Raw genomic sequence first — 26,367 nt, forward strand, 5'->3', positions numbered from 1 at the left:
CCACTCGCGCTCTCCGAGGTGCTGAAGTCGTGGCCCGCGCGGCCCCCAGGCTTTGGCCTACTTTCACCCTAAATCACACACGGATTTCTGTCTCCTGCCCCTTCCGCAAAGCGCCCCTCCTCCCCTGCCTTTTCGGGCGCTGCTAGTAGGAGGGGGTGGGCCTAACGTCCAGGTATCAGGTAACGAATTTCGGGACCAGGGACCTTGCGCCCTACTTGGTCCCCTGCAGCAGCCAAAGAAGGCGGACTGGAAAGGCGGCAAGTGGAAGAAGACAAAGGTGAGAAGGTGTCCGGAGCGCGCTCCTAGAACAGACAGGTTTGGAGTCTGGCCCCCCAAGTGAACAGGTGATGTGGTCTTGCATTAGTGACCTAACAATCCTAAGGTTTGCTTTTCTCATCTGGGAATGGGAACAATAATGGTTCCTCACGTGGTTGTTCTGGGGGTTGAAATGTAATATTAATGTATTGTAAGGGAGGCTGAAAAGAGCCCATCTCCTGTGGGGTTCAGGTCACACCCCATCCTGTCCCCTTACCTTCAGGAGGCCCTCCGAAGGACTCTACCTAGAGGGTCTTCTCTCTAAAGATTGACCCAAGCCCCATTTCAGCCCCAAACAGCTACTAATGGTGAACTAAACCCTTCCTCGTGGCTTCTGCCTCAGCTTCTCCTTTTCCATGTCAGGATGTTCCCAGATTTCCCCCCTTTTCTCAACATCTCACTGCAGCTCCTGCAGAGCATCCCTCTTTTGTACCCATAGACACCCTATAGCTGGCTTCTCATATTCTTTTTTTAAAATATATTTTTATTTATTTCAGAGAGGATGGGAGAGGGAGAGAGAAACATCTATGACGAGGGAGAATCATTGGTCAGCTGCCTCCTGCACGCCCCCAAGTGGGGATCGAACCAGCAACATAGGCATGTGACTGGTAATCAAACTGTGACTTCTGGTTCATAGGTCAACGTCAACCATTGACAGCCAGGCATGGCTTCTCACACTCTAAGACTCTGGGCCTTTCCTTCTACGCCCTCCCCACCCCCAGTTACCTTGTTGTGATTCTTTTGGTGTTTTTTGTTGTTGCTCCCTCCAGCACCTCTATCCATATCAGGTTTAGGCTGTGATTTGTTTCTTCCTGGTCTTCTCTCCCCTAAGGCTAGTTCTGCAAGTTCTGTCACAGAGCATGGATTGCTGGACATGCAGGCTGCTGGCCGAGGCTAGGGCCCCAGCTTTGGTGGGTCATAGAGCTGCTAGCCAAACCTCACTGGCTTCTCTGGCCACTTGAGACAACCAGACAGGTCCTGTCCTTCACCCCTCCCTGAAGAAGGGACGGAGCGAACTGTTTCACGGTTTGTGGAACCCTGTTTACAAACCTGGACTGCCAACTGGTTAATCACCCCCTTTTCCTTCAATGTAGCACCCAGAAAAGAGCTGCAGGCACCAGGCCTTCAGCAAACAACCCCCAGCTCCAGCCCCAAGAACAGATACCCCATACATGGAGCCAAAGGCCTTGGTTTCCCTGCCCCAGGCCCAGAGGAATGGCCACTTTACCTTTCCTGCTATCGTGGCCCAGACTCCTTTCACTGTGCCCAAACAGTTACCACCTACTGCTATGGTGCCTGGCTTTTCCTCCCAGGAAAGCAATCTTACCATCACAGCTAATGATTGTTCCTTAGAGTGTGTGTTTGTCTCAAATAGGAGGCATCTCAGGTTAGGAGTGTGTGTGTGTGTGTGTGTGTGTGTGTAGGAAAACTCCATCTTCCAGAACATTTTTCTCAGGAACAAAGGTATCCCTTGTTCTTAGCTCCCGAGGCTAAGCCAAGGCCACATTACATAGAAGCCAGGAGAAGGGAGAAAGGGAAGGGGGCCACCGGGGGCTTCAAAGCAGAGCCAAGAATGAAACAAGTCCCAGGGTCAAGTCCCTCCCTTTTTCCCTTCTCATTCTATGCAGGGCAGCTTGTGATATGCTTGGTCCTTGCCTGAGTCCCTTCCCACAGGAAGTTGGTGTGTGGGCTAATGTTCTCACTTCCATTGGTCACAGGAAAGCCCATGAACACTGCACAGAGAGAACCACTCTGGTCAGATGGCATGAGACAATCAGCATCCAGGCCCTGGTCTTGGCAGTGGGCAGATCTCGGCCACCTAACCAAAGCCAGAGGGCGTGCATCCCTTCTGCACCACACAGCTTTGGATTAGAGGTGGAGTTGAGGTAAAGGATGGACCAAGGGCCTGACTGATCCCCAGCCTGGGGGGTTTAAGCAGACCAAAGGCTGGGCCCATGCAGAGAGCACTCAGGAACCTCATCCTGGGCCTAGAGTGCTCCGTACCATCCTGGCTGATTGACCCCCAACACTGACAAAGATCTGGTGCTCCAATTGCTCACCTAGGAGTCTCCTCCTTCCTCTCTCTCCCCAACCCCACCTCCCAGGAGCGGTGAGAGGCTCCTGGTTCCAGCAGAACCAAGATGGTCTGGCTTAAGGCTTCGCTCAGGCTCAGCCTTACTCTCCGTCCTCGGACCTCCCACAAGATTGACGACAGCACAGCTTTGCTCAGACAGGATCAGACGTTTATGAAACAAGTGAATGTTCACAAACTGTGGGAGAAACACACTTTCCCAGCAACAGAAAATCTCTATATAAAGTGCATTTAGCCTGTGACCATCTCTTCCCCTGCTGGCCCTTGGATCAGGATTTGGGGCAACGCTCTGCAACAGCCCCCAGGGACACCTGGGCCAGGAGAGGGGAGGCACAAAGCCATCACGGAACTCCAGGCCACTGGATGCACCCTTTCCTCACCTCACTCCGCCCAGCTCCTGGAGTAGACCACTCTATTCCACTGGGAATGGGCCAGCATACCAGGGATGATGAAGTAGGGGTACGTGGTCTGGCCAACTTATACCTTAGGGAAGAGAGCCATCATGAAATAGGCAGGAGAGGGGGCTCATCCTGATATGTGAAGGTGCTGCTAAATAAATATGACCTGGCCCTAAGCCCTCTGGCTTTCTCAGCTTTTCAGACCAGCCCTTCCAGGCTTGCTCTAGTCCCCTTCTGGCAACAGTCCCCAGTTCTCTTTCCTCCTGGCTGGGGCTTAGGGAAAGGTTTCAGATACACACCGTCACTTGTGCCCTGCTCCCCCACAGGATACGGGACAGTTCTAGTGAGGGTGACATACATACAACAGTTGGACTCTAGAGGCAGCTCTTTGGCTGAGCGAATCTCAGGAAGAAGCCTGTCAGTGTGCTGGACAGCTAACGGGGCTGGGCCTGAGCCCAGGGTCTGGTCCCAGGACAGAGGACAGTGAGGGACAGGGCTGGGGCCCAGGGAGTTAACAGCTAGGAGGCTGGGAAAGGTCACAGGGAGGTAGAGGAGAAGGCCCAGAGGCCAGCTTAATGTTACATGTAAAGACAAAAATCCAAAGGAATTAGCCTCTCAGCTATGAGTGCGCGCGCGCGCACACACACACACACACACACACACACACACGCACACACACTCATACTTTGTGGCTCAAGTACAGGCCACAGGGTGGAAAGAAGACTTGCTGCAGCTGACCAGTCCTTCTTTCCATTATTTTTCTCAAGACAGGCCTTCGACAGTGGGAGGCTGAGGTGGGAGGCACAGGCCACTCCTGGAATGTAAGGACTTTGTTTCTCTGGGTCAAGCCTCCCGCCTGCTGCTTCTGGTGTATTGGATTGGTCTGCTGGGTGGGCTCTCTACTTAGACCTTAACCAACTGTGCCTGGCAGTCCCCACCTGAGTTCATCTGCCTGGGTCCTTGGCACCCAGCTCCCGGCAGGGCTAACATGGCAGCTTGGAAGCGGATCAGTCCTGGGCAGGCTGTGGCAGCCTGCAGAGCAGACTAGAATGGCTCCCCTGATGGGTATCAGCTGGCCTCAATGGCAGCATTGTGGTTCCTGGAGTGTGGCCAGAGGAGCCAGGATGCTGGCCTCCTCCTGGTGGAGGCCCTGGGTCTCCATGATCAGCTCTGAGGCTGGCTCTCAGCTTCTAGGGAAGGAGCAGTGAGAGTTGGGTTACTATTTCTAACCTTAGGTTGGGAGCCCCACAAGGTGGATGCACTTCCTAGGCTCTGTCTACAGTACCGGCCGTGCACACAGGTACTGGCGTACTTCTGTACGATGTAAAGTTTACAGATCTGCCCACAGCCTTGTGCTCTGTCCTAGATGCCTGAGGAAGGGTCTGGAGGACCCAGTGACAGGGAATTTTTAAAAAAGAAAGAAACCAAGCCAGGGGACTGTGTCCAGGGTCAGGAGGAGCTCAGCAGGGCTCTGGCCGCCTCTAGAATCCCATGCTCTGGATAAGAGCCAGAAATGTTGCCCTCCTGCTCCTCAGTCTGATGTGAGGAGGGAGGGAGGGAGAAAGGGCTGGGGGAGGGGCAGATGCTGGAGTCCCAGCTATGGCCCTACTCTTCTGTTTAGACAAGGCAGCTGGCTCGTAGGGACAGGTGGTGGCTGAAAATCACAGCCCTGACCTCTAACCTGGTGTCTGAAGGCTGAGGTGAAGCTGCTACAGGTACCTCTCCAGCCCAGGCAGTGTTCAGAATCACAAGAGTGTAAACAGATGCATGCACATGCAAATAGGCACACACTCCTTCCTCTGCACGCACACACACACACGTTCGCTTGATCTGTCAATGATCAGCTTTTCTGCCGGTTGCTCTCTGCTGCCATGGTGGCTGTTCGGGCACCCAGGCTTTGCTCACGGAGCCACAGCGCTGCAGCTGAAAGAGAAAAACAAGTGTTAAAAGGAACATTCAGGAGGCTGCTCAGTTGCCCAGGGACACAAGCTCCTCTGTCTGCTGCTCTGGGGATGCTCAGACTGAGAACTGGGCCACAGAGCCCAGGGACAAGGTTGTTGCTGGGATGCCACTGGGTGCCTGAACACTTCCCCTCTGAGGAGGAGGAGGAGGAAGAGGAGAGGGAGGAAGAGAAGGCCATGTGAGGGTCATATGAGGCCTTTGGGATACTGCTCAGATATGACAAGGGCAGTTTCTGGACCGAGGCAGAAGTGGCTGCTGCCAGAAATGGAGAGTCAGAAAAAAATGGCTCGAAGAGAAATCAGCTGGTGACAGTAATTTTGAAGATGAAGGCAATGGCTGTGTTTAGGAATTTCCACATATGGGTACCAGAACCCTGGTACTGTGCTAGAGGTTGAGGGGAGAAGAGAGGAGACACAAGGACTAGGCTGATGGACAATCTCCTGGACTATGAGGCAAGAAACAGGCACTGACCTCTACATCCCTGCAGTGTCACTGGGAATTACTGCCACAACCTCTCAGCTGGCTCTCTCCCGCCCCCATTTCCTCTGTGGGTCCCAGCCCAATGCCTGGTCCATCTTCCAAAAATGCCAGTTTTATCATTTCACTCTCCTGTTCCAAAAGCCTTTAGCTCCCAGAGAGTAAACCAAGAAATTACCCGCCTGACATTTAAGACACTCCATGATCTGATCCACCTATAACCTTATGTTCTTTTGAAATAATGATAACAATATCTATCTTCATTATCATTCTCCTCCTCCTCATCATCATCATTGCTACCATTTCCTATGCAACACGTGTGTCTTATGCAACACTCCTGGCTGTGCACACTTCCTGGCTAAGAGAACCCAACTTTTGTTCAGTGGGTCATGGGCGTGGGCCTGGCAAAGACATGGATCGTGGTTGGTCTACGTCAGTGAGTCTCAAAGTTCAGTCCAGAACAGCATCATCAACTGCTGGGAACTTGTCAGAAATGCAAATTCTAAGGTCCCGCCCCAAACCTACTGAATCAGAAACTCTGTGGGTGGGGCCCAGCAATCTGTGGCTTAACACATTCTCCAGAGGATTCCATTGCTCACTCAAGTTGAAAAGCCAATGGTCTAAACTAATCTGGACAAAAGCAGGATTGGGTGACTTTTTTACTTAGTTCTGGCTCTTGAGACCAATGTGAAACACCGGGGAGGGTATTCTGAGAAAGCTTCTATTTTCTTGATAAAATGAAGAGAGGCATCCACACTGTATCACATTTATATGTCTTATGCTCCCCTTTCTCACACACCTGTTGGCAACAATTTCATGCTGAATTTCAGGCTTACTGAGCAACCTTGATCTAGACATTTAACCTCTCTGTTCTTTGGTCTTCTCACCTAAAAGTCGGAATATTAGCCTGGCAAGTTTCAGATTTGTAAAATGGGATGAACTTTGCTTAGTATCACAGGGCTAAGAGATAACTGAGAGAGCGGTATCTAAGGCTGCTGGTGCTCCTAGAACAAGATAGCAAAAATCTGTCCACCAGCAAAGAGCCTGGTGGGGCAAAGAGCACAAACATCAAACACTTGCTGTCTCACCGCATTCAAGCCTGGATGCTCAAACCAGCAGGCCCTGCCCAGCCCTGAAGCAGAGGGGTTTGGGAATAAGAATCAATGGGCTCTATGGAGCCAATCACCCTCCAACCTCAGGGTACATAAGGAACAGGCTGAGATGATGACTCAAAGAGGACAATAACTTACATTTCTCCGAGAAAGGCACAAAAGGCTCTTCCTGCTCTAGGGAAGGAGGAAGCAGGTTTGCTTTTTAAAAAAACAGCTTTCAGGAGGTTTCCAAGAAAGATGAATGCTAAGAGGAAAGCACAGAGCCAATGCCATGAGAAAAGTGAGAATGGAGGAGTGGCTGTCAGAGGCACGGAAGAGGGGAGCTGGGGCACTAGTCCTTGGGGGGGCGGGGCTAGGCTGAGTGAGCCTCTCTTCTGAAGGCCAGTGCTGCCCTCCCCTGGCCTGCCTATAGAACGCAGCCTATGGGGTGATGGCAGAGGGGCCTGGAGCATCCTCAGACCCTGCCACAGGGCCAGTTCTCCCACAGCTTCACATCCGGTCTCTGCTTTCTTTTTGTTAGATTTGACTCACTTTGAAAAGTAGAAAGAGACCTTCCTCCCCAGTTTTTCCCCCTTAGCTGGCAAAGAAAGAGCTTTACTTTAAAATTTCCTTTTACATTTTAGAAGGTATAGAAGTCAGAATGGTAGAATTTTTTATCTGAAATCCTAAAAAATCATGCAGCCCCCTCCCACCAACTTTTAATCTAGTTTGCTGGGTTTTAGCCTTCAGTTAGAAGGGAAGTAGTTTTGCACACCTACCCCCACCTCTCTCCCACCTTCCCTCCTGAAGCTGAATGTCAGTAGCTGCCACTCACTCTCAGACATCCCTGCTCGTCAGCTCCGCGGCGGGCAACTCTGCCACCCTGGCCCGTTTGCTGAGTTCTTCACCAGGCGGCTCCTCAGCTGCTTCCAGTTTGCGCTTGGGGGATGCTGGGCCACTGGGGAGTGGTTTGGGGCCTGTGGGGAAGCAGATCAAAGTGTCACACAGGCTGTGTGTAGAGCCAAGATGACCTGAAACCGTATAGTGGTAGCTCTTTAGGGGCAGGAGCCTATCACCAATGCAATGCGGCTCCTCAGGCCTAACCCCTGACCTTCCTTTCAGCAATGACCTCGCCTGGAAAGGTTCAAGGAGAGCACGACCAGGCCTGCTGGCAGCAGAGCCAGCTTTGGGGCCCAAACCTCTGGGCTCCAGGCCTGATTTGGCCTGTCTGCTGTCCTTGCTCTGAAGGTGAGGAATTCCCTCTGCGACCCTGGATGTGCCTCCTGAAGCAGGAATGAGCAGTGCCCTGCCCCAGCCTTGCTGAGTAAACTAGAAAAGGCCCCGGAGTTCTTGCCAATCTCACCTCATGGATCTTCACCCAGAGCCCAGGGAGGAAGATAAGAATGCGGCAAGTCTGTCTACTTCTCTCCTCTCCTGGCACCACTGGGCCATGCTGCCACCGCCTGCCCTCTAGCCTCCCTGTACTCACTCCTGCCCACACTGTCCCGCCACAGAGCAGGCAGAATGCGCTTTGTAAAACATAAATCAGATCACACCCCACCCTGCTGACCATCTGTCAGTGCCTTCTCAGTGTGTTGATGACAATCCGAATGCCCCTCATGGACACCAAGCCTGCACAATGCTGCTCCCGCTACATCTCATCCTCTTCTCTCTCATTCCAGCTCCTCACTGCGGACATGCCAGCCGCACTGGCCTCCCTACCTTTGTTTCTTGAATGGACTAAGCTTGTTCCTATCTTGTTCCTATTTCTTGCGTTTCCCTTTTCTGGGAATGCTCTTCTCTGTTCTTGGAAAGGCTGGCCCTGCTCACTACTTGATCCCTATTCAGAGATGTGCTCCCTGATTACTCCGCTCTAAGCTAACCCGCAGTAACCCCCTGCCCCAGCCTCTCTCCTATCAGGTCACTCAATGTCCTTTTCCCAGAAGCACTGATATCTGAGATGATCTGCATGGCCCTTTACTCTGTCCGCCCCAAGGGCACTAGAAGCTCCACTGGGGCACAGATTCGTTCTGGCCTTTGTCATCAGCCCTCAGTGACGGAGCTGGTGGTGGTCCTGAGTGCCCTCCGGATGGGTAAGGCCGCAACAGGCCAGCTGCTACTCACCTGCACTGCTCATGCTCCCGGTCTGGCTCAAGCTGGGCTCTGCCACCGGGTTGCTGAGGTCTTCCATGCAGGACGGGACAGATGCCAGCAGACCTGGGAGAGGCAGGGGAGCCATCAAAATACACTCTCTCAGGACTGCAGAGAGCTGCAGGGGTGAAAACAAGATGGGGGATTCTGGGCCATGACACTGAGGTTCCATCTCTCCCCTGACTACTCAGAGGCCTGATCCAGCCCAGCTGCCGTCAATGTAACAGCCTGGAAGACAGCACTCAGTCTCCTTGGACAAATATCTGGAAATCCCTCCCTAGGCCCCCCAGCCTACAGGTGCTGCCCTTCCTTTCAGTGACTTGGGGGCTGGCAGGGGAGTAGGGGCTCCTTACAGAGTCCCCGGTAGCGAGACAGCTGCTGGTAAATCTGCTTCATTCGCTCAATGTTGAGCCGGCTGGTCTCGGCATGGTTGACGATGGGCCGTGGGTAGTCCACACCGATGATGCACTTGGCTGCCTTCTGAATGGACTCTGGGGCATTCCAGGGCTCATAGATATATCGAGAGGGGAACCCCTTCAATTTGGGCAGGTATCGCCTGAAACACACACACCAGACAACCCATCAGAACACCAGACCCTCCGTCAAAGGGTCAAGGGTATCCCATCCTAGGAGGCCACAGTGGCCAGTGGCCAGAGAGCTGGTCTACATCCTCACCTGATGTAGTCGCCACTGGGGTCCGTGCGGCGGCCGAAGCCCACCGGACAGTAGCAGTGGAAGAACTGCTGGAAGAAGGCGCTGCAGGACAGCCACATCCAGCTGCCCGCGTTCACGCTGAAGTCTGCGTCCAGGAGCAGCTCATCAAACACCTAGATGGGCGGGTGGGACTTCAGCCGACCTGAGTACCAATTGCCATGGTTCTCCCCAAGCCACCACATGCCCCGTGGAGAAGAGCCAAAGCCCTTCTGCTGGACAGCCCCATCTAGGCCCTCTGCGCCTGCAAGGAGGACTTGGAGGGGATATCCTGGACCCAGGGATCCCACCCCATTCCCCAGCCCAGAGGGGGCTGCCCTTGGCCGGGCCCCACGGAGAGGCACTCACCCGGAACCCGCTCTCCCAGCTGACCCAGAGGTCCCCGCGGGTGAGGAAGCAGGCCACGGCGTGCCGGGCCAGGTGGTGGATCCAGCCCTCCTGCCTCAGTTGGGTCATGATGGCGTCGATCCAAGGGAAGCCTGTCTTGCCCTCGGCCCACTTGGCCAGGGCCTCAGGGTTGCGGTCCCAGGGGATCTGGATGCAGATGGGGTTCCCCTCCATGCGGTCAAACCTGGGGTTGTTGGTGGCCGCCGTGTAGAAAAACTCTCGCCACAGGAGTTGCCCAAACAGGGAGAGGGGGGGTGAGCTGTTCCGCTTCACCTGGGGTGGGAGGAGCCGGGGACATAAATGCTTGCCCAGCTCTCATCACGTGTCCCCAGTCCTCTCCCACAAAGGAAGTTGGAGCTACCATGAACCTGGTTGCTCCAAACTCCCTAGACATGTGAGGGACTATCCCCTCCCGAGCATGTCAACCAGCAGGCCTTGAGTTTGACATGCTTGTGATGCACACAGTGTGCCCACAGGCTTAACCCAGGCCCGGCTGTGCTCTGCTCTGAGCAATGAGAATGGCTGCGTAGAGGTGGGCAGTGGAAAAGGATATCACTGACGAACTCCGAACTAGGAACCAAACTCCCCAGACTGGCTCATAATCCTCATCCTCAGGGGCCCCTGTGTGGCTCTGCTTTCTAGAATGTCAAAGGGGCTTTCTCATCACCACGTATAAAAACTGCTCAGTCTAGATTTTGGTTACATAAGTTATATATAATAGACTGGATCTGGGGCCATGAGGAAATTAGAAGATCAGACCTCCAAGCAAATCATGATTTTCATAAAATCAGAAGATTACCCACTAAACCATCAAAGCCACCCTGTGCCACAGAATCCTGCTATTGGCCAGGACGGGGCAATGTGAAACAACGCAGAGGCTGAACAGTTGCTGTGCTGCCCACTCTCTGTCTGGGGGCACTACCGCAGGATCTGCCTACGGTCTGTATGGCACAGCCTGCATGCAGCCCCCCAGGCCCTCTCATCACTGATGGGCAGCAGCCACTCCTGAACTTCCCCTGTTGATGCTCTGGACACAAGCCCAAGAGGGCCACTGTGCTCTTCGGCTGAGGATGGGCTCCAGCCTCGCCCTCCTGCCTCCCCCCACCCCCTGCTTGCCCCTGTCCACCTGCTGCCAGCAGATCTGCCACCTCTATGGACACACTGAGGTTGGCTTTCTGCCTGTCCTGTTCTGGCTGGTAGCCTGATTTTATGTGGATCAGCAGTTTGGGTTGTGCTTGGCTCCGCAGGTTCTTGAATGCGGACTCTTCCCCACCTTCTCTGACACAATGCTCACGTAAGCACCTCCAGGATCCACAACCCAGCCCCACCCCCAGGACCAGAGGCAAGGTCCCTTTCTAGGGTGACTGAATGGCCTGGAAGGCCCTGATCCAAGCGGCTGCAACTGGGAGTAGACGGGCTGCCCTCACCGAGTGCTCACCTTTTTATACAGGTCCCACAGGCGGTAGTAGAAGAGGCGGCAGGAGAGGCAGCCAAAGCGCAGGTAGGGGCTGAGGCCTGTGGGGCTGGCCAGCAGGGAGTTGGCGTTCATTCGGGGTCTCTCATAGTTGGCAACCCAGGCCTGCATCGAAAGAGAAGGAGAAGAAAGGAAAGGCCTGATGTTACAGAGGGAAAAGCTGAGGCACTAGCTGGTTAAGGTCACAGCACAGAAAGCCAGGAGCCAGGACTTGAACACTGCACACATTTCACCCCTTCATGATAGTAGAATTTTCGATGGGACCACCATTAGGCCAACCAATGAGGCCCAAGTTCTTGTCCTGACTCTGCTATTTAACTTGTGGGATGATGGTGAACAAGTTTCATTCCTCAGCTACATATCTATTAAATGAGAACACATTTCCCACCTCCTGAGGATTAAATAAGATGACAGACATGAAAGAATTCTGTAGGCACAGAATGGTCTGTGATTAGAAGAAAGGAAAAGAGGCTTCCACTTTACAGAAAAAAATATCCCACTCATGTCATAGGGCTGCTGAGGCTGCGGCTGCATTGCGGCCACCCAGGGACCAAGTCTATAGACGAGCTGCAGGGAGCAGGAAACGAGGAGCTGACTGCTCTGTCATGAGCACCCTGGTGCCAGGTGCCAACGTTAAGGAGTGCCTCTGGGACCTTGGCCCCTCGCCTTCCCCTTGTCAATTCCCACTGCACTGGGAGGTGCGCCTTTGTTCTCTGTGTCCAAGCAAATAGAAATCCATGCCCTGAAAAGGACGCAGCAAGAGGTGGGGGGCACATACACACAAAATAATTAATCTCATGGACTTTCCTGATCCAATACCCTCTTAGGAAGGAGAACATGTCCACAGATGAAAGAAAGCAATCTAACAAAAGTTTTAGAATCACACAGAACGAGATCTTACTCTACCACTTACTATGTGACCTTAGGCAAGTTTCATAATCTCTCTAAGCCTTAATTTCCTAATCTACAAAATGGAGAGCTGAATACCTACCTCATAGGGCTGTTGAAAGAGTAAAGGAGATAATGCAAGCAGGTACTTAACCCAGATGTGCTCAGCCTGGTGCCCAGCAGGTGGTAAGCACCCAGGAAATGGCAGCTGCTGTTATTGCTGTCCTTGCTATGGCCAGCAGGAAGACTTTTTATTTTTCAACCACTTTGAGCTAAGAGGCACCAAGAGACGTGAACCTACCCCATATTCCCCACTGCATGGTGCCAGCATCTGAAGCTCTGGGTCTCAGAAAGGGGACCATACCTTCCGTTCCAAGTGCTTGTCCAGGCGGGCCAGAGCTTCCGTCTCTCCTCCTTGCCAAACAGCTGGGCCAAGTCCTTCGGTGGGGAACCCTACAAGGGGAGGAGCAGGTCACAGGATTGGAGGTCAGCTTTGCCAGTGTTAGCTCAGCAGGTCTTGGCACATTGGTCTGCTCTTTGAGCTTTGCAAGAACTGAACTGTGGGTTCTTGATGCTACTGGGGCTGAGGTAATTCTTAATGTTCCAGTGCTTTCTAGGTCATCCTGGTTCTCTTCCCACTGTGACTTCTCCCTCTCCTCTCCCTTGCCTTCCCTTCCCAGCTACCCTTCCTCCCAGGCAGATGAGACAATCCTGGACTACTCGCCCTTTCAGGTTCGCTGACAACAACTGCAGTATTCAGGTGTGAAAGCTAACTTTGTTCAGATAAAAAAAGGGGGGGGGGTGGGGAGGAAGGGGAAAGGGAGAAAGGGTGTTGTAGTCAGTAACCCGAGAGACTGGGAGACCCTCCCCTTCAACAGAAGCAATCTTAGCTATCTTGGTTTGAAAGCCCACTGATGCCAGCACCAGACTGTGCCTACACCATTTGAGAGGGAAAAGTACAAAATACAGAAGCATGAACTAGAAACATTAGATTATTTATGAGTGGGAGGAAAAAAAGATTACTTATGAGTACAAACAGAAAAAAGACCAGAAGGACATATTCCAAAATTAACAGTGGTTATCTCTGAGTGATGGGAAATAGTGATTGATATCCCCATTTTCATTTCTCTGTATTTTCTAAATTGTCTATAATAACATGCATTACTTTGACAAAGAAAGAAAACACCAATAGGTATTTTACAAAAAAGGAAGTGCCGGCCTACGAGGCAGAAGCACGCACCCAGCTCCTCCAGGGAGGGCACGCCGTAGGTTTCGTCATGGTTCTCCTGGATCTCGGCCGGGCAGCTCTCCATCTGATGTCTGGTCACGGAGGCCACAGGTTTCTTGGGCAGCTCCATGCGGCTGATGATGGCCTGAAAGCGCTTGTAGGTAAGTGGTGGCTTCTGTCCGTTTAGCTCGATGATCCTGGGAATCCCAAAGCACACTTAGCGTCACTCACAAGGCCTTTCATTTCAGGTCCCTGCCCGCCTCTCCCCATAAGAAGAGCTCAGCCCTAGCTGGTTTGGCTCAGTGGATAGAGCATCGGCCTGTGGACTGAAAGGTCCCGGGTTCGACTCCAGTCAAGGGCACATGCCCGGGTTGCGGGCTCCATCCCCAGTAGGGGGTGTGAAGGAGGCAGCCGATCAATGATTCTCTCTCATCGTTGATGTTTCTATCTCTCTCCCTCTTCCTTCCTCTCTGAAATCAATAAAAATATATTTTAAAAAAAAAAAGAAGAAGAGCCCAGACTTCAAAGGCTTAGAGGGTACCTTTCCTTATCTGCTCATAGGTCCTAGCCCTAAGTAGGAAGGAGAGGCAAGGGCAGCTATGCCTCCATTTTACCGAGAGGGAAATGAAGCCCAGGGAGCTGGAGCAGGTGCCTCAGGTAACGGAGCCAGGCAGGGCCAAGCTGGGACTCAGTCCCCACTGGCCTTCTGGATACTCGACCTGGCGGTCCAGCCAGGGGAATCCCCGTGGACCTTCTCTCTCCCCGCAGAGTAAGCCTTTGATAAGGGCTGCAAATGTGTTCCTTTGTGGGACAATCATTTCCCTGTTGGCCCGCATTTTCTAGAACAAAGAGGTGCAGAACAGCCTCCCCTCCCTAAACCGGAGACTGGGGCTGGGGTTATTAATAGCACAGCTAATACTTAAAGGGTATTTTGCCGTTTACAAAGTATTTTTTCACGAACAAGAGAAACATAGCTGTACTCGGGTAATAAGAAAAGATATAGGAGAGTGGAGAATTGAGGCTGTTTATATAAAGATGAATTGGGATGGGTTAGAGCCAGATTCCCGGGGCTATTGTTGGCCAAGAAGCAGCTTATGCAAACTGCCTGGCTGGGTGAGTTCATTTCTCAGTTCGGCTCTCTCTCCTCCTCTAGTGGAGATATGAGGCTGGCTGCAGGCCCTGCAGTACCTCCCCAGTCCTCCACACGTGGCAGGAGGAGGAGTTCCACACCCTGAGAGCTCAGCTCACGTGCAGAGCTGTGTGACCCACCTCCTGGCAGCTACCCACTGGGTTGGGGAGAGGGAGGTGGGGAGAAGCAGTGGCTGCCGGCTTGGCAGCAACAGCAGCAGCAGGAGGGTGACAACTCTGCCAGGGCAGGGGCGGAAAGGGTTTCCTCCTCGAATCTCTGAAAGCACAGAGGCCTGTCCCCAGGGAAGGAGGCCACTCTAGTTATCAGCTCCCTGCAGGGATCTCTAAATGCCTGACCTGGAAAACCAGATAGTCGGGGGAGCCCAGGGAACTTGTACTGGGTACAGAAACTGGACCTCTAAGAACAGAGATCCTAAGGGAGGGGTAACATTTAGGGTCCACTGAGGTCAGAGGGCAGCCTTTGAGGAGCAGGACTGGAGTGGGAGTATGAGGAGTGGATGGGACTGGAGCATATTAGGAGCAGGTCCGTGAAGACCTTCAGTGGGGATCCTCACCGCTCCATCTCTTGGGCCTAAAGAGCCTCTTTGCATCCAAGTCAGGTAAAGCTCTCTGTGACCTGTTCTACGAACCCAACTCTGGTCCATTTTCCTCCAGCTTCTAGAAAACTCCATACGTCATGTGTTAGGTGGCTCTATTGCTACACTGCCCTGAGTTCTGCTCAGCAAGGGCATAAAGCACCAACTCCCACCATTGGTAACCTGCCCCTGGGCCTATCTCTTACCTGTCCAGGTCATAGAGAGTATGAGAGTTCTCAGTCACCACCTCCACACCGGCCTCCTTGGCCATCTTCATGATGGCGGCATCCCGCTCTTTCCCAAAGGGTTCAGAGTCATATTCAAAGGTCAAGCGGGTCACCCCCCATTCCTGTGGAGAGAGAATCTGTTACAGGAAACACTGTGTGGGGAGGAGGGGGAAGCTGGGCACTGGGTGCTGGGCGCTCAGCTCCGTCCTGGGAAGGAACAGAGCGAGTCTGGAGACCTGTCAGAATGGGCTGCAGAACACACTGGGGACAGTGATTTGAACTGGAAAGTAAACCACCTGAGGTTCACAAGGTGTGAGGACAGGCCTTTGGGGCGAGGCTAAGGGCACAGCACCATGGGAGCCTGAGGCTAGTGGTCTCTGCGGAGTCAGGAGAGGTGGGTGCCCTGTGCACTGGCTGTGTCCTGGCGGTAGGAGAATGCAGCAGGAGGCTAGAAATACACTGCTTTCAGGGGAGCCCTGGCCCAGCAAGAGGCACTGACTCACTGGTGGAGACAGAGGAGGACGGGATTGCCTCCTCCCTCCTGCTGGGCAGGCCTTTCCCAGAGCTCCTCCCAGCCCTGCAAACTTCTGGCCTAGTTTTCTTGGCAGACCTGTACTATGTGTAGTGTCCTAATGGTTTCCACAGCAACACTCCTGAGGCCAGCAGCAAACAGCTAATAAACTCCAGCTCTCAGAGTCCGGAAAGAGGAACAAGCCTTAGTCCAGAGGTCACAGAAATCAAACAAGACAGGAGGCCACGTGTTAAAAAAGAAGGGAATTCTTTTCTAAGTATTTACTCTTTTTCTGATAGAAATTTCTAGATTTTCTAGCAATGTTGAAAGAAAGCTGGCCCTGTGAAAGGTTGTACAGATAACCCACAGAGCATGCAACTAGCAAAAAGAAAACCATATTCTAACCAAAGTCTCTGGTGATGGTGCATTAAAACTGTCAACCCCTTGGGGCAAATGTCCTGCCATGCACAGGCTGGTCTGGTCCTGACTCAGTCCTGCCTGGGGTGTGGGTCCCGTGCAGGGCTGGTTATCCTTGTGCAAGGATAATAGCACTAAACATCTATGAAGCCCTTACTATGAGCCAAGGACCAGGCTTAGCAGTTCATACAGATTACATTGTTAAATACTCATTACCTTGTGGATAACAGTAAAGTGCTATTAGATGACACCTTCTCCAAGAAGCCTTCCTTGACCTTCTCCTTCAATATGATTCTGCACCTTGCCCTTTTCCATCACAGCGTTTATTATATGGCAGTGAGGTTGCCCATTACCTGTCTGTTTACCCCATTAGAGTGTGAATTCTCAGAGCAGAAACCATGCGGTCTCATTCATCATTACCCTAGTGCCCAGTATGGGGCGTAGTACATAGTAGAAGCTCAATCAATATACTTTGAATGACTGATCTGTGTCTCTGGGCTGTACTAGGTTGGCCTTGGTGGTGCTGGGAGAGAGGGGGGCAATGCAGAAAGAGAGATGAGTGGCAAATGTTTAATGGTGTGGATGTTAAGAACACAACTTGGAGTCACAGAGCCTGGGCTCGAATGCTAGACCACCACTTCCTAGCTTCATGACCGTGAAGTTATAGTTTCCTCAGGGAAACTATAGGAGGGATAGCAGCACTTCCCTCTTAGGGCTGCTGTGAAAAATAAGTGAATTAACGTATGTAAAGCACTTACGTAAAACAGTGCCTGACTCATAGTCAGCCCTGAACGAAAGGTGGCTATTACCAGCACTGCGTGCTTTGTATATGTGCATTTGTGGGGAGGTGCAGGGAGGTGAAGTGAATGATGAAATGTTTACTGAGCTGCCAAACCTTTCCTCCTGTCTTATTCCCCAGAAAGAATAGGGAAGGAAGTTGGGTGGAGAGGGGCCTAAAAACAATGTGGGTGCTGAGGATGAGGGGAGACCACCCTAGAGCCCTCTGTCATGAGTACTTCTGCCTCTGTTTGGACTTTAAAATGAGCTTTATAAAGGGACTGGGGGGGAGGGGGAAGTGGGCTGGCTACTGATACAGCAAACAGGCCTGTGTGGAACCCACATAAAGATGTGATCAGCCACTTACCCAGGGGAAGCAGGGAAGCTCCCTCAGAAAGGCTGACTCTTTTCCCTATTAGCAGAGCAAAGAAAGACAGGAAACGCTCCTTGCTGAACAGGAAACCGCGCCCTCAGACTCCTGGCGTGGGAAGAGCCCTAATAAATCTTGCAGACTTGAGCCAAGGAAACATCCAGGGAAGCATCGGGGGTGGAATAACTTGCCACATCCCATGTCTGGACTGAGCTGGGAACTTTCCAGCAAGACACTGGTTACAGTGAATTTTTTCCTTAACACAGTTTCATTCTGTCGGCAAGCTGACCAGCCCTGACTGTTTCCATTTCCTCGGTCACAATATCATCTCATTTAGTTTGGGGGAAACCCGGGGAGCGGACTCTGACTGTCTTCTCTCAGACTCTGCGCACTTACCTTGAACAGCCTTGGGAACACATCCGCTGGCTGTCCCCGGACTACAAACAGGCGGGAGTTCAGTTTCCTTAAACTTGTATCCAAATCTTCCAGCGACTGAAGTAGGAACCTGCAGAGCCCACAAAGGCCTTGTTAGTGGTAACATCATAAAGAGTTGCTCTCTCTCCTAACTGTTTATGCCAAACAAGTAGCATCATTAGTACCAGAACCCAGAAGCCTAGGGTCTAGGTCAGCAGTGATATGGTCGGAGATCAACTGAAATCCTGGTTTTGCCACTTACTAGCCGCGTGACTTTAGGCAGTTACTTAACCTCTTTAGCTCGTTTTCTAACCTGCAGTGTGCAGTTGATATCAGTGCCTATCTAACATCAACTATAGAATTGCTAAGAAATGAAAATCAAATAATGCATGAAAACATATAAGACAGTGCCTGGCATAAAGAAAACCTGGGTTAAATGTGAGCTGCTTCTGCTCTTGTTGTTTCTCTGTGATCAGAAGCAAGTCACTTCTTCCCTCTCAGCCTCAGGCCCTGCGTCCACTCATCACAGGGCTATGAGAATCAAAAGGGAGAACAGATGAGAAAACCATCAGAAAAACAAGTGCAATATAGTGTGGTAGGGAAGGCTGAGGTCCTATTAGCAGAGTCGCATTAGCTCTGAAAAATCCTACCTACCCAGGTCCAACAGCTGCCCTGCCTTCTGCGGTCATGCTTTGGGCTGCGTGCATGTCTACTGCCCAGCCACACAGCCTGGGCGGGGTCCCCACTTCCCAGGGTTTTGTTTGGCAGGTGGTTCACTCTCCAGGGCTCTGGCCACCAGGTTCTTATCCAGAGGGAGAAGGCCATAGAAAGTACCCCTTTATAGGATATCCTCACATGCTTTCGGGATGGAGATTGGGTTGGGGTAGGGAACTCCAGATACTCACGTGACCTAGCCTGAGATCTGGATCATCAAGGGAAAGGGAAAGAAAATTAGCATTTGTTCATGCTTTCAGTGGTTTCAAGATTGTTTTATTATACTTTTATTAAAAATTTATTTATTGTTGTTAATCCTCACCAGAGGATATTTTTTTCATTAATTTTAAACTTTTTTTTTTTTTTAGGGAGAGTGGGAGAGAGGGAAAGACAGAGAGAAACATAAATGAGAGAGAAACACATCACTGGTTGCCTCCTGCATGTGCCCGGACCAGGGTCTGAGCTGGGGAGGAGCCTGCAACCAAGGTACATGCCCTTGACTGGAATGGAATCTAACCCGGGACCCTTTGGTCCACAGACCAATCCAGCTAGGGCTAAAGTTTTCTTATATGACCACAAAATTTACTAGCTGTTCAGCTAGGCAGAATCACCTTTCTGAGAAATTCCATCAATACATTTTATAATATGTGTTTCACTTTTAAATAAAATGAAATTAACATTTTAAACAGACAGCTATTCATATAGTTCAAAGTTCAAGGCACAAAAGGGTACAAAGTAAAAAGTTCCTCCCCCTGAGTCCCTAGGAATTTAAATTTCCCTCCCCAAAGGTGACCAATGTTATCAATGTTATTATATGACTGCTTTGCATTGTAAGTGTGTTTTCTTTTTAATTCCCTCAACACATTTTGAAGGGAAATAGTATCCTCACTTTAAAGATGAGGAAAATGAGACACAGAGAGGGTAATTACTAGCAATTTGCTTAAGATCACAATTATTAAGTGACGAAGCTGGGATTGGAGACTACCAGTCAAACTGTTTTCTTCTCTGTCCGCCATTTCTAAGGCTTCTTAGTGGCACAAACACTGCTCCAGGGGCTGAGATTCTGCAGGCCCTCACGTGTTTGGAGTCCCTCTCTGACAAACACAAACCTGACTGCAGGCATTCCACTGACATTCTGATCTTCCTCGGGAACTAAGGCCTGACAGGTCAGACTCCTGCTATCTACCCCTTAGCATCTCTGACAACAGCGGGAATCGCCAGATTTTATTTTGAGCACAGCAAAGCCCTGTGCCTCTGGGCCAGCACATCACATGCCCTAACTACAAACACGGCGACTGCTCCCAGGCTGCCAACTAGAACCCGCCCCCGCTGCTGCCTCTGATGTCAGCAAGCAACACTCCCACAGGGTGAATGCCACAGGCCCACATTCCAGCAGGAGCTGAGTCCAAAGCATCATGCTAGACAGAGAGCATGCAGAGACGCCCCAAGGGCTTGTGATGGGAGACTGATCCCCAAGGGGTTGCGACGGGAGACTGGCTGAATGGTGTGTATGCAAACCAAAAGCTCTGCCTCTGTGCATTTCTGTTTTTGAAAAGCTGACACCCTCAGAAAGGAAAGCTGAGAGACGAGTGACGCACTTGCATTGGCTTCCTCCCAAACCTCACCACTCCTCTCAGGAGGAAAAGAAGAAAACCATGTACACAGCCTCATGCCACCTGAAACCTGGGCCCTGCCACACAGAAAGCCTAGAGATAACTGGTGACACATTACACAATTACACAACCCCAGGACAGACTGTCCTCCATCTGGCTCCCGGGAATGTCCTTGCCATGCACTCTGGGGGCCTCTTCCTTCACAGTGCACCAGGTCGCATAGGACTTCCACTTGAAGCTGTAGATAAGGCTGACATGCACAGTTGAAAGCTATTTTCTAGCGCCTTCTATAGAACTTTATTTCTAAACTTCATGCACTAAAAGAAGAGATTCCTTGCAATATCTCTTAAGTATAGATAACCCCATGAGAATCCTTTTCATCTTTGACAAGAGATATCTATAGCTGAGGCAAGGAGCCGAAGGCCCAACTCTGCCAATAATGATAATAATAGCAACAATGAACATTTAAGGAGCATTTACAATAAATGAAGCACTGTTCTACTTGTTTTACATACATTGCCTCATTTTACAGATGAGGAAACAGGCACCAAAGAGATTAAGTAATTTGCCCAACTCACACCTAAATAAATGGCCGGAAGTCAAACCCAGGCAGGTGTGTCAGCATCTACCTTCTTAACCACCAGGCTCCGCTGCCTCTTGCCAGGACTCCCTGCCTGAGCACTGACGCTACGCTGCCCAGGACCTTTGCTCCCAGACCCTTGCTCCTCTGAGGATCAACGTCGTGACCTACCCAGAAGCTTGGTGAAACTCAGACTCTCAAAAGCTCCATCCCAGACCTCCAGGATCAGATTCTGCATTGTAGCAAGATCCTTGGTAAATCCTTTGCACATGAGTCTCAGAAGCACTGTTCCAGAAAACAGAACCTTACTCCTGGCTCTGTTTATAAGTTGACTTTCTTCTCTTCTCATTTGTTTCACTAAACTTTCTCTCTTTGAGATCCTGGTTTCTGCCTCTGCTTTGGCATTCTAGAATATTATTACTTCCAACTCCCTCTTTCCCCAAGCCCTGCAGGGCTCCTCCAGGAAGGGAGGCTCGGGATGGCTCCCCCAGGAGGCAACAGGCCTCTAGGAGCCCCGGCCTTCAGGCAGCCAGAGAAAGAGAAGCCACAGCTATAGCACCCTCTTCGAGACTTGCCAAGTGACAGCTTTGCATAACGCCAAAGGAGCCCCGAGCAGAGCTGCTGCTGGACAAATGCTCATTGGGGCAGGTGTGTGCACAGAAGCTTGGGCCTTTTGTGCTCCCCTAGAGCCCTTCTCTCCACCTGGCCAGTTTCTCTTTATTTCAATGAGGGGGTGCTCTAAAGAAAACTGGCCTGGGCTGTGGAGATGGCAGTGCTTGGGCTGGTAGCTCACCCTTGGCAGCTCCGAGCTGAGCTCACATGGCCAAAATTCAGGGCACACGGTCCTGTGTGAGCAGTTAAAGCTCACCCTTCAGATCAGACATGTGCAACTGAATTACATTACATAAATGCTCTGGAGCCAGGGGCAGACAGCACTGGAGAAAACCAAATTGGCATTTCCAAAAATACAGAGAGGACCCTGTAATTCGTGACTCCATGGGGCTAGCCCTTTAGATAAGACAGGCAGATCCTTGGGCTGAGAATGAGACAAGCAGATATTTAAGGAAGGCCTTCCTAGAGATGGCAGATTCTGTGCTGAGGAGTATTTTATTTGTTAATAGGAGGAGAGAGGATGATAGTGAATTCTTTTTTTGGTCCAGGACATCCTTGATCAAGTTTCTCTGCTTTCAAGCCAAGGTTATCTAACTACGATGATATCATAGGCTCACTCAACCTGGACACAGAGAACATTAATAGACATTAATTTCTCCTAAGTAAGAGAGGGTATTAACCCCATAGAAAGGATAACACAAACTCACAACCCATATCACGGATTGATCCCTAAGTATCACGCAGGTAAAAATATATTTATTCTTTCCTAATTTCAAAGAGAAAGATGAAGATGAATCTTTTCATCTCTTTGGGGAAAATGAAAACATTTCCTCAGCAGCAGAACCTTAAAGTGACATGCTCATTACCAGTGCAAACGGCTCAGAGAAAAACAAATTTCCCAGCCACGGACGATGGCTCCCAGTCCCCTTCTTGCTGACTGAATTCCAGGGAGGAACCACCCACGTCGCTGACAGCCCAGCAGCATTAGGTCCCCGTGCTGGGGAGAGAGACACATTGTTCTCACCGGCATTCTCGGGCATTTGCAGTTTACATCAGTTATTAATTCTGAGCCCTGTGGGCTGACACTTGATTTCTACCAACTCCCTCTATCCCAGAAGCCCCTGAACGCAGGTGCGGCACAGAGCCAGGGAGAAAACGGCTGAAATAAAAAGTGAGGGGAATTGTTGCCAGCACCTATCTAAGTTGCATTAGGGAGAGAAGGTATCTACAAGGGCCTACTTTGAGTACCTATTTTTAAGTCTAGAAGCTGCTCACAACCCATCATTTTTCCCGTTTCTTTTGTTCTCACTGCAGTACCTCCTTCCAGATGCATGGCAAAGGGCTGCCATGGCTGGGTGATTCAGTTGGTTGGAGCATCATCCTGGACACCAAACGGTTTTGGGTTCAATCCCCGGCCGGGGCACGTAAAGGAAGCAACTAATAGATGTTTCTTTCCCCTCTCTCTCTGTCTCTTTCCCCTTTCATCTCTCTCTAAAATCAATAAACATACCCTCAGGTAAGGATTAAAAAATAAAAAGGCTATAAAGGACTTAGCCAACTAGTGCTCCACAAAAGAAAGTCCTGAGACACATACAGCTACAATTAGCTCATAAACTTCCCACTACCACCAAGGCTAGGAGTATGCTGGTCCTTTCCCTATACTAATAAATATACATATTTCTTGATTGCCTGTCTCAGTCTTCTTTTACTCTTAGGAAGTGCCATTCATGGTTATCTTAATCTGATTCATTTGCCCCAAAATGCTGTGAGGGAGGCAGCGTAGAAGGTGCAGGAGGACAATAGAGATCACAGATTGTGCCCACCCCCCCTAGCAGATGGTCCAGGGCCCACCCTTTCTGCGGAGGCTTCTCAGAGGCAGCAGCTGAAGTGTTTGCAGAGCTAGGACGTCACGCTGCAGCACAATTCTCCCAGACCACTCCCAGATCCAGAAACAGCCACCGGAAGATTCAAACACTGCAGTTATGCAGAGGTACTGCTGGCTCCATCACTCCCCCAACCCCCAACCATGCGCATAAAGCAGTCTGCAGCTCGGCCCTCCATCTGATTATGGGAGCAGAGAGTGTGGTTAGGTGGGAGTAGTAGGAGTGTTTCCAGGCCCAGGAGCAGTTACCATATTCGACTTGTTTTGTATTATTTCACCTGTTTCTTCCGAATGCCAAAACTAAAGCCTTCCTGCCAATGCACTGCGACATTTACCAAGTTGTCAGGCTCAGGTTTGTGGTTCTCTAGTCCAGTGCTTCTCAGGCCTTGCCCCACAGGAGAGCCTTAAAAACCCTAGTGCCCAGGCCATTACCTAGAACCGTGGTCGGCAAACTGCGGCTCGCGAGCCACATGCGGCTCTTTGGCCCCTTCAGTATGGCTCTTCCTAAGCCTTAGGAGTACCCTAATTAAGTTAATAACAATGTACCTACCTATATAGTTTAAGTTTTAAAAAATTTGGCTCTCAAAAGAAATTTCAATCGTTGTACTGTTGATATTTGGCTCTGCTGACTAATGAGTTTGCCGACCACTGACTTAGAACAGTTAAGTCGGAGCTGGGGGAAGAAGGAGCCCAGGCATCTTTTAAGGATCCTGCAGTGATTCCCATGTGCAGCAAGACAGAACCACTGCGCTAGTTCATCCCCTATCTTTATTTATTTCATGACATTTAGTTCTACTAAATTACGGTTGTTTACTTGTCTTCCTCCATTAAAATGTCGGCTCCGGACTCTGGACACCACAATGCTTGTTCCCTGCTGTGTCCTAGTAGCATCTAGAGCAGTGTCTGGTACTCACTAATTGCTCAAATAACATCTGCATTGCTGCTCAGCCTCTGACTTCAGGACTGGACTCGGGCATCAGCTGCTATACCCTTTTCTCTTTTCAGTGGCTGGAAAGCACAACCACAAAAGGGTGACCCACAAAAATCCATAAATACCTTATTCCTAGCAAATCTGAATTTAATTAACAAGTTTTTGTTGTTGATTTTTTTAAAAAAAGTACTTTTATTGGTTTCAGAGAGGAAGAGAGAGGGAGATAGAAACACCAATGCCGAGAGAGAATCATTGATTGGTTGACTGGTTGCCTCCTGCACCCAGGCATGTGTCCTTGACCAGAATTGAACCCAGGACCCTTCAGTCCACAGGCTAACGCTCTATCCACACAGGTAGGAGCTGTTGTTGATTTTTAACCTCCACTACCACAAAGGAGCAGGCAGTCCTATGCAATGTCCCCCACAACCCAATAAAAGAAGAAACTGCTTTGTGACAATGTAACAAGCAGGTAGCCTTATTCTATTGACTCTGCTCTGGCTGGCACACTGCCACAAGAAGACAGGCAAAGTCTGAGGCTTGGTTTAATGTCCATGGTAGAGATGGCCATTTGAGGATGTTTGTCAAACCCAAGCTCCTATCTATGGAAACTGGAGCAGAGGCAGAGCAATAGAGCAGGTGAAAATGGTGTGGGCAGGCTCTCCACGGGACTGATTTTAGTCATTCCCTCTACATAAATGGGCAGGAGGGGGCATTTCATAGACCCACCGCGAGGAGCACTTACTCCCTTGGAAGGGCACACACCCTGGGAGGAAAGAATGGTGTGCTGAGAGCCACTGTATCCTGGGAATAACCCTGCCTATCAGTGCAACAGGGCCACCAGCAAACACCGCCCCCCCGAACAACGCAAACAAACCAGATGACTTTAAAGAGAGACTGGTACACGGTGTCTCAACACTCCTTGGTTTTCAACACTGGTTACAGGGAAAATACATCTACCTCAGTTACTCCTTTCCCATGATTCTGTGGAGTCATCAAAGAGGGCCTTTGATATCAGCTTTGCTGCTCCCTAATCTTAGCAATCAGTTGTTAAAAAGCTAATCCATAGTGGCTTAACTGTCCTTTAAAATCAATCAGGTTATGGGGTGGGGCCACAACATTAGTAACAAAGAAACAGAATTTCCGGAGGATGAGGCCCAGAAATCAGGATTTTAAAAAGATTCCCAGGTGATTCTAATGTGCAGACAAGGTTGAGAACCACTGCTCTAGACACCTTCAGCGGCAGGACAGTCTTGGGGGAAGGAAGCCAGGATGGTGAAAGGACAGATTCAAACAATCCAGAGGCTTGGAAATGACCGCCAGGAGTCCAGCAATGGGCTCTCTACTTGAAGAATGCAATCATCTTTGTGCCATAGATTCAGAGACCCGACCCAACCCTCACCCCGTAATTCATATCTCCTTTCCTCCCCTCCCTGGGCACGAAGAGCCCCGTGCCCCTCACTGGCTACAGGACCTTGGGCAGGTAACTCCGTGTCTCTGAGGCTTAAGGTCTCATCTGCACAACGGGGATCATGACCCCTGTCCCGCAGGAATGTCTGCGGCCCAGAGAGGAGGACACACAGTGTGGGAGCACTTGTCGGAGGTCCAGCCCTGGGCCGCCCGGGCCATCGGTGCGATGACCAACTGCTTCCTGGTCCCGGGTTCTTCTCTGGAGACCGACTCCATCTCCCGGCCCCACGGCCGGCCGTGGGAACTGGCGGGCAGGACCTCTCCCTCCTGGGGAGCCCCAGAGGCTAGGCTGCGTCCCTCCGAGCCCGCGACCCCACCCCGGGCCCCCTCACCTCCATCTATTGATCCCGACCGAGGAGGAGGCCGCGAACCAAGGGTCCAGGATGTAAACGCAGCGCACACAGCGCGCCCCGCGCACTGCCGCCAGCAGCGCCGGGTTGTCGTGGAGCCGAAGCCCCTTGCGGAACCAATGCACTGAGGAGGCGCCATCTGTGCCGGCCGCTGGCGCTGGGGCCGCCGCTGCTGCCGTCACCGCATTCGCCGCCATCGCCGCCCTGACTGTGCCGGCCACGGCCTCTCCGCCCCTGTCAGAGCTATGGGCCACGCCCCCACCCGCCCAGTGACCTATGACGCCGCCGCTCCTCTCTGTGTCCCCGCCCCTCGGGCTCTGAAGCATCTCTACCATTGGCTGAGAACCTCCCGCCGGGCCATTGGTCCACCGGCGCCAAGTCAGGCCCCGCCCCCTCACGTTCACACCATGTGTCCGCTGGCCTGCGAGCGGCGGGCGGGCCGGTGTGGTGACGCAGGCTGGAGCTCCCCGCGGAGATCTGGGCGCGGACCAGGCAGAGTCTCGAGGGACAGCGGATCTCCTGTTTGCGTCCTGTTCAAGGCCTGTCGCTGGAAGAAGCTGCCTGGGCTTGGGCGGGGGTGGGGGGGGGTGGGGGTGGGGGGGGT

The 26,367-nt window shown here is 51.4% G+C and overlaps 1 protein-coding gene across 4 annotated transcripts; it reads right to left on the reverse strand.

The window, feature by feature from the left end:
• Positions 1–2,536: 2,536 nt before the first annotated feature.
• Positions 2,537–26,039, reverse strand: CRY2 (cryptochrome circadian regulator 2). Of its 4 annotated transcripts, none has more exons than XM_006092016.2 (12): positions 25,746–26,039; positions 17,597–17,705; positions 15,105–15,247; positions 13,187–13,371; positions 12,311–12,399; positions 11,023–11,163; positions 9,546–9,857; positions 9,162–9,313; positions 8,840–9,042; positions 8,460–8,552; positions 7,171–7,312; positions 2,537–4,728 (listed from the first exon to the last, which is right to left on the reverse strand). In XM_006092016.2, the coding sequence occupies exons 1-11, from the start codon at positions 25,958–25,960 to the stop codon at positions 7,173–7,175; spliced, it is 1,782 nt and encodes a 593-aa protein (XP_006092078.1). In that variant the 5' UTR covers positions 25,961–26,039; the 3' UTR covers positions 2,537–4,728; positions 7,171–7,172. The 4 variants fall into 4 exon arrangements, with proteins under 4 accessions (XP_006092078.1, XP_023612446.1, XP_023612448.1 ...); XM_023756678.1 differs by having other exon boundaries at positions 13,166–13,371; positions 25,746–25,983; XM_023756680.1 differs by lacking the exon at positions 17,597–17,705 and having other exon boundaries at positions 13,166–13,371; positions 25,746–25,877.
• Between the last annotated feature and the right edge of the window lie 328 nt (positions 26,040–26,367).

Source organism: Myotis lucifugus, unplaced genomic scaffold (assembly GCF_000147115.1).
Source record: "Myotis lucifugus unplaced genomic scaffold, Myoluc2.0 scaffold_97, whole genome shotgun sequence".
NCBI classification, from domain to species: Eukaryota; Metazoa; Chordata; class Mammalia; order Chiroptera; family Vespertilionidae; genus Myotis; species Myotis lucifugus.

Bases quoted from the DNA above. Each gene is read 5' to 3' on its own strand.
- CRY2 (XM_023756678.1), bottom strand. From the start codon at position 25,960: ATGGCGGCGAATGCGGTGACGGCAGCAGCGGCGGCCCCAGCGCCAGCG. The intron at 9,043-9,161 runs GTGAGGATGTAG...TGTGTGTTTCAG, and splicing joins CCCAGTGGCGACTACATCAG to GCGATACCTGCCCAAATTGA. The intron at 8,553-8,839 runs GTAAGGAGCCCC...TGCCTCTCCCAG, and splicing joins GTCTCGCTACCGGGGACTCT to GTCTGCTGGCATCTGTCCCG.